The sequence below is a fragment of the Heterodontus francisci genome, chromosome 2, assembly GCF_036365525.1.
Source record: "Heterodontus francisci isolate sHetFra1 chromosome 2, sHetFra1.hap1, whole genome shotgun sequence".
Lineage (NCBI taxonomy): Eukaryota > Metazoa > Chordata > Chondrichthyes > Heterodontiformes > Heterodontidae > Heterodontus > Heterodontus francisci.
Window position 1 is genome coordinate 9,724,566 of NC_090372.1, and position 12,440 is coordinate 9,737,005.

General features: G+C 44.5%; 1 protein-coding gene across 1 annotated transcript in view; it reads left to right on the top strand.

Moving 5' to 3' along the window:
- Positions 1–12,440, top strand: part of LOC137381603 (sodium- and chloride-dependent transporter XTRP3A-like) — a 60,520-nt gene that overhangs the window by 36,854 nt on the left and 11,226 nt on the right. The window contains exons 8-9 of the mRNA XM_068054310.1: positions 1,304–1,511; positions 9,802–9,961. Of these exons, the coding sequence (XP_067910411.1) occupies positions 1,304–1,511; positions 9,802–9,961 (368 nt within the window). The remainder of the gene's footprint in view (positions 1–1,303; positions 1,512–9,801; positions 9,962–12,440) is intronic.

Consider the following 12,440-nt stretch of genomic DNA (forward strand, 5'->3'; position numbering starts at 1 on the left):
TGGGGAAATGGTGGCAGAGTGGTAATGTCACGGGACTAGTAATCCAGAAGCCCAGGCTAATGCCACCATGGCAGCTGGTGGAATTAAATTCAATTAATTAATTAATTTTTAAAAAAATCTGGAATTCAAAGCTAGTCTCAGTAATGGTGCCCTGAAACTATCATCGATGTCATAGAAACCCATCTTTAGGGAAGGAAATCTGCCATCCTTACCTGATCTGGACTACATATGACTCCAGACCAGACCCACAGCAATGTGGTTGACTCTTAACTGCCCTCTGAAATGGCCTAGCAAACCATTCAGTTCAAGGGCAATTAGGGATGGACAGTGACACCCACATCCCATGAAAGAATAAAACAAATTCTGCAGAAGCGTAGAATTAAAAATGCAGGTAGAGTCATAGAGAGATACAGCACTGAAACAGGCCCTTTGGCCCACCGAGTCTGTGCTGACCATCAACCACCCATTTATACTAATCCTACATTAATCCCATATTCCCTACCATATCCCCACCATCCTTCAATTCTCTTACCACCTATCTACACAAGGGGCAATTTACAATGGACAATTTACCTATCAACCTTTAAGTCTTTGGCTTGTGGGAGGCAACCGGAGCACCCGGCAGAAACCCACGCAGTCACAGGGAGAACTTGCAAACTCTGCACAGGCAGTACCCAGAACTGAACCTGGGTCACTGGAGCTGTGAGGCTGCGGTGTTAAGTAAGTTATGCTAAACCTTTACAAATCAGTCGTTAGGCCCCAGCTGGGATACTGTGTTCAATTTTGGATGGTACACTTTAGGAAGGATATCAAGGCCTTGGAAAAGGTACGGGGAAGACTTACTAGAATGGTACCAGGGATGTGAGATTGGAAAAACTAGGGTTGTTCTTCTTAAAACAGGGGAGGTTACGAGGTGTTCAAAATCATGAACCGTTTTGATAAGAGTAAATAAGGAGAAGCTGTTTCCAGTGGCAAGACGGTCAGTAACCAGAGGATACAAATTTAAACTCATTGGCAAAAGAACTAGAGGTGAGAGGAGGAGAATTTTTTTTTTGACATGGTGGATTATTATGATCTGGAATGTGCTGCCTCAAAGACAGTGGAAACAGATTCAGTACTAACTTTCTAAAGGGAATTGGATAAATACTTAAAGGGGAAAAATCTGTAGGGCAATAGGGAATGGAACTGAATAGATAGCACAGGACCAAATGTCTTCCTGTGCTCTATCTATGATTCTGTGATGCAATGATTCATCCCTCTGTTGTGTGTCTGTATTTATGGAGTTTGTCTTTTCTCTTCACAGGCGGCGGAAGGCACTGGGCTTTCATTTATAGTCTTCACAGAAGCAATTGTGCACATGCCAGGTCCATCTCAGATCTGGTCGATATTGTACTTTTTAATGGTCCTGATGTTGGGAATCGGTAGTATGTTGGGAAATGCGGCAGGGGTCATCACTCCTCTCAGCGACATGAAGATCATTTCAAAGTATTTACCGAGAGAGGTCATGATAGGTAAGCTGGTGCTTTCTCCTTTCCCTGTGCTCCCAAGTTCACGATCTCAGTGCTGGAGAACAGAACCCTTTTCTGCCTTGGGCAGCTGGTGTCGACATCACCAACTCCCAGCTCAGGGAGAGACACGGGCCGCGTATTGAGTAACGGTCCTGCGGCAAAAAATATGCCTCGGACTCCTAGGAACACGGCCCACCAGCGGCCAGAATCCGCAGCCACCCGGCTCAGCAGCTCCTGCTAAAACTGGTGGGGCTTGAAACAGCTGGAGAAGTGGCAACGGCTGACCCGTCTCGACAGGAGTTTAAGCAGGCTGGCATTCTCTGGCTGGCACGCCCCTTCCTGTGCCCAGTCGAGACTGTGTGGATTCCGAAGGCAGCACCCCTTCCTCCTTCCTAGCCCCCCCCCCCCCCCCCACCCAGCCCTGAATGGAAAGGAGAGCAACTCTGTTGGAGGCTGGATGGGCAGGGGTTTCGGCATTCTGCTGAGCTGGCCGTGTTTTCTGGGCATTTTTTTTAAAACTGAAATTCTATCAGTTTTAATTTTTACATGATAGTCGATGGTTACAATAAAAGTTACAGTTTTTGTGACATTAAAGTTGAAGTACTGTGACAGTATGCTCAGGACTCCATTCAGTTGAGCTGCAGCGTTTGAACAATTGCTGCCTTTGACTGAAGGGAAAATGGTAATTTTATCTTCAGCACTCAGAACATGGAATAATTGTTAAACCTCCTTATGCCAGCTCTCTGGGTCGGAACAATCAGTTTACACCGAGCGGGAGAGTGATCTTACAAAGAATTTAGGATTTGAATAGGTTGTAGGTGGAGGAGAGAGATGGTGTATTGTCAATTTGTTTTACCCCCACCGTCAAACGTGGTTTGCTTTTCATTTAAGAGCGATTCAATCTTTAGCTTTGTGTCACAAGTGGAAGGGATGATTCTCACAGCTTGTGTGGAAAAACCTCCAGGTTGGTTCTCCCCCACGTGGGGGTGCTTTGCTGCAGGAGGTTGGGGCTACTGCACACACTGCAGCCTTGTCGGAGTGTTTTAGCATCCCGGAATACTCCACAAAGACCCAGTGGATTTATTACACTGCTTCGGGGTGATTTTCAATATTAAGGGCACAGGTATAAGTTGTTGTAGTAAAGCTACCAGCATCCCAGCCAGGCTGTGTCACCCTACCACTCTCCATCACTTCCCCCACCACCCACATTTACCTTTTGACCTGCTGCCATTCTGTGGTCGCAACTGGTGACATCCATGGAGTGTGGGTCTCCACTGCTGGTGGAATAACTTTAGCAAAAGCAAAGCATCTTTATCATGAGCTTTTCCAACATGAAGTGATAAAAGGCTGATATACAGTGTTACTGAACGGGCAGCAGCCTGGCTTCACAAGCAGTAGGCCCTTACTAGCATGCAAAACCAAGGGGCCACTGATGCTGCTGCTCACCTGAATCCTAATACTACCCTCTCTAATCCCATCCACCTGAATCCTAATACTGCCCTCTCTAATCCCATCCACCTGAATCCTAATACTGCCCTCTCTAATCCCATCCACCTGAATCCTAATTCTGCCCTCTCTAAACCCATCCACCTGAATCCTAATACTGCCCTCTGTAATCCCATCCACCTGAATCCTAATACTGCCCTCTCTAATCCCATCCACCTGAATCCTAATACTGCCCTCTCTAATCCATTCCACCTGAATCCTAATACTGCCCTCTCTAATCCCATCCACCTGAATCCTAATACTGCCCTCTCTAATCCCATCCACCTGAATCCTAATACTGCCCTCTCTAATCCCATCCACCTGAATCCTAATACTGCCCTCTCTAATCCCATCCACCTGAATCCTAATACTGCCCTCTCTAATCCATTCCACCTGAATCCTAATACTGCCCTCTCTAATCCATTCCACCTGAATCCTAATACTGCCCTCTCTAATCCATTCCACCTGAATCCTAATACTGCCCTCTCTAATCCATCCACCTGAATCCTAATACTGCCCTCTCTAATCCCATCCATCTGAATCCTAATACTGCCCTCTCTAATCCATTCCACCTGAATCCTAATACTGCCCTCTCTAATCCATTCCACCTGAATCCTAATACTGCCCTCTCTAATCCATTCCACCTGAATCCTAATACTGCCCTCTCTAATCCATTCCACCTGAATCCTAATACTGCCCTCTCTAATCCATTCCACCTGAATCCTAATACTGCCCTCTCTAATCCATTCCACCTGAATCCTAATACTGCCCTCTCTAATCCCATCCACTTGAATCCTAATACTGCCCTCTCTAATCCATCCAGTGCTACTGCCTTTCCTCACCTGCAGTTGCAGAAATAAAGGGGACAGCCTGGTAAAGAAAGGAGGATAAGGCGAGAAAGCAAAAGAGAAGCAGACAGAGAGAAACAAATGGAAATGGAGGAGAGAGAGCAGACTAATCTAAAGGAAAGAGCAGCAGTAAAGACAGAAAGTAATGGTAGAAACAGAGATATGATGGAAGAGGGCAAAGGAAACAGACAAACTGGGGAAGAAAGAATGAGAAGTGATGGAGCAAAAAGGAGGTGTGAAAGAGAGCTGGTGAGAAATGAAACACTAAGTGAGAAGTTGAAGGGGTGAGAGAAAGAATTCTGAGAATCAGAATGGCTGGATGAAGAGTGAGAGGTGACGGAGAGTAAGAAGTTGAAGGATTGAAAAAGTGAGAAGTGAAAGCACAGGAGTGACTGCGACAGAGAATAGAAGTGAAGCAGCTGAAAATAACTGAGTGCAAATTAGATTGCAACTTACGTGTGATGTTTTGCCATGGTTTAGCCTAATTCAGAATCAGTTTAATGTTATGTAGCCCACTCGCTAGCTCTAACATACAACCCACCCCACAATGCTTCAAAGGGTGCACCAGTTTCAATTTTTAAGCCATCAATCCTAGGCCTTTTATGAATCAGATGAAAGATTTATTAACAATTAGTGCCATGTTGGAACATAAAACAATCAGGGACAGAAAAGACCATGCAGCCACTTAAAATTTTATTAAATGCCCTATCATGGTGTCTAATTGCATTTTGAATAAACTTTCTCTATGTTGTTGATACTTTTAAAAGCAATACTCTGGGTTTACCTTTTCTAAAACATTTAAGCCTAGAAATTAATTCATGCGGCACCCATTTTATAAACTTAAACGGGCACCTAAGGGAACAAAATGGCTGACGTTCCACACCAGCAGTGGGTCCCGCCATATTGGATTGGGATCCAGCTTCGGTGTGGAAAGTGCACGCTGGAAGTATTTACAATGATTATAATATTTAAATAAGAGTCCTTCTCTTGTTTTAGGACCTTTTTATGTGAAATAGGTGAGATACCATGGAAGGCTTGATGAGAACGTAGCAATTATTGTGAATTTGGATGTGGTAGCAGTTGTATATCTGGATTTGGTAGGAATTGATGATTAGAGCAGGATGTGCATTGGAAACAGCCTGTAACAAGACTTTACGGAATCAAGGTGGGTAGGTGACATTATGGCACGCATCAGCCATGATCTAACTGAATGGCGGCTCTGCCTCAAGGGGCTAAATGACCTATTGCTTGTCCTATGTTCCTTTAGTGCACTCCCTATATAACGTCAAAATCAGAAGAGATTGTTTATCTGTGCGCACAATGGCGTTTCCCCTTGAAGAAATGGCAGATGAATGCAAAGGGTTCTTCGCTACTTTGAGAAAGTACATGAAGCTCAGGATAATATCTGACGAGCCTTGGTCAGTCTTTAGAAACCTGCCCTTGCCACCTCAGCCCCCACTTTCCCAGAACCTGCCCCGTCTGTCCGCCTATTATCTGCAGAGCGTGCTCATGGTGCAGACTCAGGGTTTGCAGATCCTCCCCCAGTTGCTCTCCTCTAGCACTGGTTATGCCTGACCTTTTCCTTTGCAGGGGAGAGGACACAATGTTAATGAACAGTGAGTGGCATGGACACATCGTTTCATCCAATGTGATGAGACCCGCAGGAGCGCTGACTCTGTCAAGTCAAGACTAGCAGAACCCTTTGTAATGTAAGTTTATACAGTGGCTGAGTTAATCTGGTGCTTGAGTGTTTGCAGAGGCTTCCGCTTTGCATAAATCAGCTTCCCTGACACCCAGGTGCTGGCCCAGAAACAGCACGAGAGGTAATGAAGTGAGAGAAGCTTCTATCAGTGCTCCAGGATGTGCAATGGGAGCAGTACCTTGGTCACCCCAGTGAGGTTATTGAACCTCTTCCTGAACCTTGTGGCAGTCAGTGGGGAGTTATTTTTAACCAGTTTCTTGGCGAGTCCCATATTCTACCTTGGTTTATTCCTGAAGCCTTTAGTTAGAAATTCCTCGTGGAAGTTTGCCAAATTTTATGAAATTCTGTTATAGCTTAATCATAGGTATCACTGGTGTCTGCTGGTAGGTGTACTTCAATCCAGGTAATGAGATTGTACCTTGATGATCAGTTGTATTTTTAATGTGCTCTTTGCTTATCTATCTGATTATTTCTCCGCCATGTATTTGGTCTAACATCTCTGGCTGTGATATGTTATTCAGTGAGTAGGGTTGCGAGTGGAGAATCTGCCCCGATTTAGACATCTGCCAGTTATACGATAGAACTATACACTATAGAGGGATGTGGACAGGTTGAGTAAGTGGGCAAAAACATGGCAGATGGACTACAATGTGTGAAGTTATCCGCTTTGGTAAGAAAAATAAAAAAAGCAGAATATTTTTTGAATGGCGAGAGACTGGGAAATGTTTGCATTCCCAGGGACCTGGGTGTTCTTGTACATGAATCACAGAAAGTTGACATGCAGGTGCAGCAAGCAATTAGAAAGGCAAATGGTATGTTGGCGTTTATTGCAAGGAGTTTGGAGTATGGGGGTAAAGAAGTCTTAGTAAATTATACAAGGCATTGGTGAGACCACACCTGGAGTACTTGTCCAGTTTTGGTCTCCTTACCTAAGGAAGGATATACTTGCCCTAGAGGGAGTGCAACGAAGGTTCACTGGACTGGTCCTATGAGGAGAGATTGAGTAGACTAGGCCTATATTCTTCTAAACTCCAGAGAATGAGAGATGATCTAATCGAAACATATCAAATTCTTAAGGGGCTTGACGGGGTAGATTCTGAGAGAATGTTTCCCCTGACTGAGGAATTTAGGACCCGGGTTCACAGTCTGAGAATAAGGGGTCGGCCATTTAGGACTGAGATAAGGAGGAATTTCTTCACTCAAAGGGTTGTGATTCTTTGGAATTCTCCACTCCAGAGTGCTGGGGAGGCTCATTTGTTGAGTAGATTCAAGACCGAGATTGATAGATTTTTTTTGAGCACTAAGGGAATTCAGGATAAGAGAAGTTGAGATAGAAGATCAGCCATGATCTTTTTGAATGGTGGAGCAGGCTTGAAGGACCGAATGGCCTACTCCAGCTCCTATTTCTTATGTTCTTTACAAGCTTCTGACCCAACCGTTTGGATATATGCAAGAACAAGGGCTTTCTTGCATGCTTTTCCTTTTCCTTCCTCTTTCCTTGCTGCAGCCTGCTAAAATGGTCAAAACTGGTGGAGTAGCCCAGCACGTGCATTCTGGCACCATACTGACCATTTCCAATTCCCTTTGCCACATGGAAAGAGCTGCCTCAGATACGTAGCCCTCCTGGAGAGCAGAGGATGAAGTCTTCCCCCCCCAAATGAGACATTCTGACATAGCTCCATCCCCCAACATATCTCATTTGATTTAACTGCTCACATTTTCATTCTGGTGTCAGTAATTAAAGAGTAATACAAGATTGCCAACATTTCAGCTATAAAATCTTCTGTTTCAATTAACACGGAGATGAGGAAGAAATCTGCTGTTCTCGGGCTTTTGCAACTCACCTTGTTCTCTTAACGATTTGTTTTATAACCCATTTCTAAATCACAATGATAGTGCAGATTGTACACATGATACAGGTGTGACCAATTTCTATCCTGATGTAGAGGTTGACTTTGGCCCACTTTATTGGTTAAGATGGCATGCATGAGATAAAGCAGTTTTTTATTGTTTGGGTATATGCCAACTGTATTGCAGTGAAGTGTATCTTAGAGATGGCTTTTCACCATCAACCAATAACAAGTGACAATTACAGCCATATAAGAAGGAGAATTTCATGTTTATCTCTTCGTGACAGAGCTGTAAGTACATTATGTTGAGATTGTGGGAAATCAGTGAATTATAGTGCTGATGTGCTCTGAAGTGCAGGGCGTATTAAAGCTAACCTTTGCAAAAGGAACTGATTGTTCCTTTCCACAAAACTCAGTCAAAAAATGTGGAATAATGTTGGTGCGACCATATGAAGAGTCTTTATAAAATCTCCTGTGAGTCCTTGCCACCCTTTCTCCCCTGTTCTTCCCCGCTGCAGTCCTTGCTACAAAACATGTTCACCCAGGATGAGTTTATTCCTGAGTTTAAATCATTTGCTTTTCAGCCACTTCCAATTCCAGACGGCTTCAGAGAAAATAGCGGACTCTGCGAGTCTCTGCTCTCAATTGATGGAACTGGTGGAAAATCCTGTCCGTCCTCCCACATTCTACCCTCCGTAAACTTGAGGTTATCCAAAACTCTGCTGTCTGTGTCCTTGCACCAGGTCCCATTCACCTAACTCCCCTGTGCTCGCTGACCTACACTGGTGCCTGGTTAAGCAACGCCTCGATTTTAAAATTCTCATCCTTGTTTTCAGAACTCTCCATGGACTCACCTCTCACTTTCTCTGTAATCTCCTCTAGCTCCACAAATCTCCAACATACCTGCCCTCAGACACTCCTTAAAACCTATCTTTTTGACCAAGCTTTTGGCCGTCTGCCCTGATATTGCTTTGTGTCATACTTTGTTTTAAAACACTCCTATGAAGCGTCTTGGGACGTTTCATTACGTTAAAGGCACTATATAAATATAAGTTGTTGTTGAATAAAAGTCTCCCTGATTGGAAGGGTTCTGCTTACAGTGAGTTCCTATTAAGGATGAGCCCATACCACAACGCTGGCACCTGGTTCAGAAATAATGGGCACAGAATTGGTGATGTCATTCCAAGGGGTTACGGGACAGCCAGTGAAAAATGTCACAATGGTGCAACATGAGATTTGGTGAGGTGATATACTGGGGCAGAGTTTGTACCACATCAGATTTATACCTGCCCAGAGCATGCTTGATACTGATTCTGGAGGCCAGATTCTAACTCCAGGTGGGAATCGGGTGAGCGGGAGCTGAGGGAGGTGTCGAACCCATCCTGGACTGAGCACCCAGATGATTGTTCACTCATCTCCATGCTTCCTTCCAGTCATTGTGTGCCTGAAACTGGCAGCTGGTCAGTGGGTGGTATCTGCCATGGACTGAAGGAACAGTCCTCAGGGCACAGGTAAATTTGTGTGAAGGGAGTTTTGGGACGAGGGGGTGGGGCAGGGAGGCCTAGACTTTTCTTGTGCAATTGAAGGAGCACTCCTACACCACCTAGCTCTACCAGGAATGTAAAAGTAAAAAATATTAACAAGGTTTACCTCTCTGGGCCTCTGCTGGCCCTGACCCCTCTTCACACTAGGTTGACCTGGCAGGAAAGCCACCACTGCCTCCCTGTTCAAGCCCATGGTTAAACGAGCAGTCATGCCCTAATGACATCATTGGAAGCCTCATTAGCATATTTAAAGGAGCACCCCGCTGACTGTCCTTCTCGCCCACTCAGAAGGTTAAAATCGAGGACGGTGGGAAAAGAGTGGTTTTTCAGCAGACATGACTCCCTGATGAGTAGAGCTGTCTGCCCAATTTCCGCTGACCGAGCAGGGTTTAAATGGTCCCTTGGGTACCTGAAACGGGAACGTGTTCTACCGCTTAGCTGTAATCTCACTCACCTTGACCACAAAATTCACGGCAAAAACAGAAACAAATAAAATTGTTTCAGTTGCCGTGTTTCTGTCAGACTCTTGAGTAGATCCTTCAAAGCATTACCAGCAAAAATGTAATGTTTCTTCAGCGCTTCTTCATTCTGGTAAAGTCCTAATGTTTTATTTTTGGGCGGGCTGGATTTTATGTTGTTTTATGTTCACAGATAACCGTCAACTGCGATGTGAAAAGGCTGACAAGTTGTTTAATTGAATAATTTTTATAACTCATGTGATCGCAAAATTGTTGTCTGCGAAAGAGACTGTTTTATTTAGTTTTACAATGATTGAAAGCAATGCAGATTGTAACGGGTCATTGTAAATCAGATTTATAATGAGATGACTGTGTTTTATGGGGACTGTATTTCTTTCTCTTACAGGGATTGTGTGCCTTCTGGCTTGTGCTATTGGACTTGTTTTTAACATTGGATCAGGAAATTATTGGTTTTCTATATTCAATGACTATGCAGCGACCTTAGCTCTTCTGGTGATAGTTCTGGTTGAAGTCATTGGTATCTGTTACGTCTATGGAATAAGAAGGTGCGTGAATTAAGTTTCTTCGGATCATAATCTTTCACTGACCCCATGGGCTGAATTTTAAAGCCCTCCGATGTTGGGGGTTGTGGTCGGGGGGTGGGTGGGGGGGTGGTGGTGGTGCCTGGAAAATTCTTCCGGGAGAGGCCCACCATGATCCCCGACGCCGGGAAGGCCCCACGCATTTTACCGGCGGCGGTGAGGCCTTCATTTTAGTATGCAAATGATCTTGAAATTAACATAATTATTTGGTAGTGATGCCTGTCCCATGCCGATATTCCGGCTGCTGGTCGGAACTCGCGCACCTTTGGAACTCTGCCCGCAGTTCCAAGGCGTGACACCGGTGGGGGGGGGGGAGGTAGGAGGAGTGAAATTTTCAGTGCAGGAGGGAGTGAGGGGTAGCCGGGAGAACTATTGTAATTAGTTGTGGGGATGATGGGAAGAGGTTGAGGGTCAAATGTTCCAACGTTAGGGGGGAAAGTTCAAGAGATACAAAGGTGCTTTTTTGGTGGGATATGTCACTGTAATAAATGAGGACTCCTAGGGGGGTGGGGGAGAGCGGGGGCTCTGCAATGATGGATCTGCCTGGGCAGAATACCGAGATCGGTGCCTGCCGCCACGATTTGTGACACACTCATAAAATTCAGCCCCATGTCTTCAGAAGTCTCGGTAGAATGGGATAGAATGGCTAGAAATGGGGTGATTACTATGGTTTAGAGTTATCCTGACAGGAATCCACTTTTGTTTGCTTTCCTCTTAATTAGGAAGACAAATAATACTTTCAAATTTCTATAAGTAAGAAGCCTCTGTAATTCTGAGATAGTCTACTAACTGGACTGAGCTCATTCATTATCACACTGAAGACCTTTATTGCATCAGAAAAACCAAAAAAGTAAATGTATTTTAGCGCACGCAATCCTTGGAGATGGATAACATTATGGAATGGAATCCTAGGATGGTTATAGCACAGAAGGAAGCCATTTGGCCCATTGAGCTCATGCTCGCTCTCTGCAAAAGCAATTTAGCAAGTCTCACGCCCCCGCCCTTTCCCGTAACCCTTCAATTTTTTTCCCTTCAAGTACTTATCCAATTTCCTTTTGAAAGCCTCAGTTGAGTCTGGAAGTGCATCCCAGATCCTAACAACTTGCTGTGTTTAAAAAAAAAATTTCCTCATGTCACCTTTGGTTCTTTTGCCAGTCACTTTAATCAGTGTCCTCTGGCTCTCGACCCTTCTGCCAATGGAAATAGTTTCTCTCTACCTACTCTGCCTAGACCCCTCATGATTTTAAGCAACTCCATCAAATCCCCATTCAACCTTCTGATCTCTAAGGAGAACCACCCCAGCTTTGTTGGTCTATTCACATGACATGAAGTCCCTCATCCTGGAATCATACTTGTCAATCTTTTCTGCACCCCCTCTAACACCTTCACCTCCTTCCTAAAGATAATATAAGATTAATAATAAAAGTTAATGTTCCTATAAAACGTGGCATACCACAACAATACATTAGCATTGCCACCCCATTGTGCTGCATTGATAGGTGCAGGAATGGGGTGTGGGGTTTCTCCACGCTGATCCTTGGTCTCAGTCTCGCCACATGGCTGGTAACAAACAGAAGCCAAGGATTTCTAGCAGGATTGAAGGCAAAGTTGTCCAGGGTCAATCTTGTATACTTTCCTAGTGCACCCACGGTCACAGCTGTACATGAGCATGGGGAAAAGGGACGGGGAGAAAACACTGTAGACACATGGATTTCCTCTGAGAAAAATCTGATTGACCAATGTGACTTGATCCCTCTATCTCCAAATTGCATTTTTATTCTTCTGTAAACTGGAGGCACTCCGATAAGTATCTTATTTACCTTGACACTGATAGCATAGCATTTTATGCCAATGATCAATGGTCCAGTTCCTTGGGTTATTTGCCGCTTAAACATGGCGGCCACCATTGGAATGCGCACCACAACCTGTGCCCGAGCTGCAGTCTGAGTTACTATTGAATGTTTCACTATTTGATGGAGGAATTGAGACTGCTTACTCAACCTAGCCACTCGCTCAGCTCATGCCAGCCAATCAGAGCACAGTGGCTTGCTCTGAGCAAGGATGTAGGGAGGCAAGTTGACTTTGAGTCTGAAATTGAGCGTAAATGAAGTGTGTTTTTGCTTTTCTCTTTAAACAATAGATGCCAGTTTTATAAGAGTGTCATGTTAATTATCTCGCACAAATAGAAAATACAGGGAGGAGGGATTTTAGCTACAAAGTTAGGTTGGAGAAGCTGGGGTTCTCCTTGGAGCAAAGGAGATTAAGGGGAGATTTGATGGAGGTGTACAAGTTAAAAGTTTAGACAAGGTAGACAAAGAAACGCTGTTCCCATTAGCTGATTGCACAAGGACTAGGGATGCGGATTTAAGGTTTTGGGAAAGAGAAGCAGAGGGAATGTGAGGAAAAATTTATTTATGTTCTGTGGTAATGACTTCAAACTCAC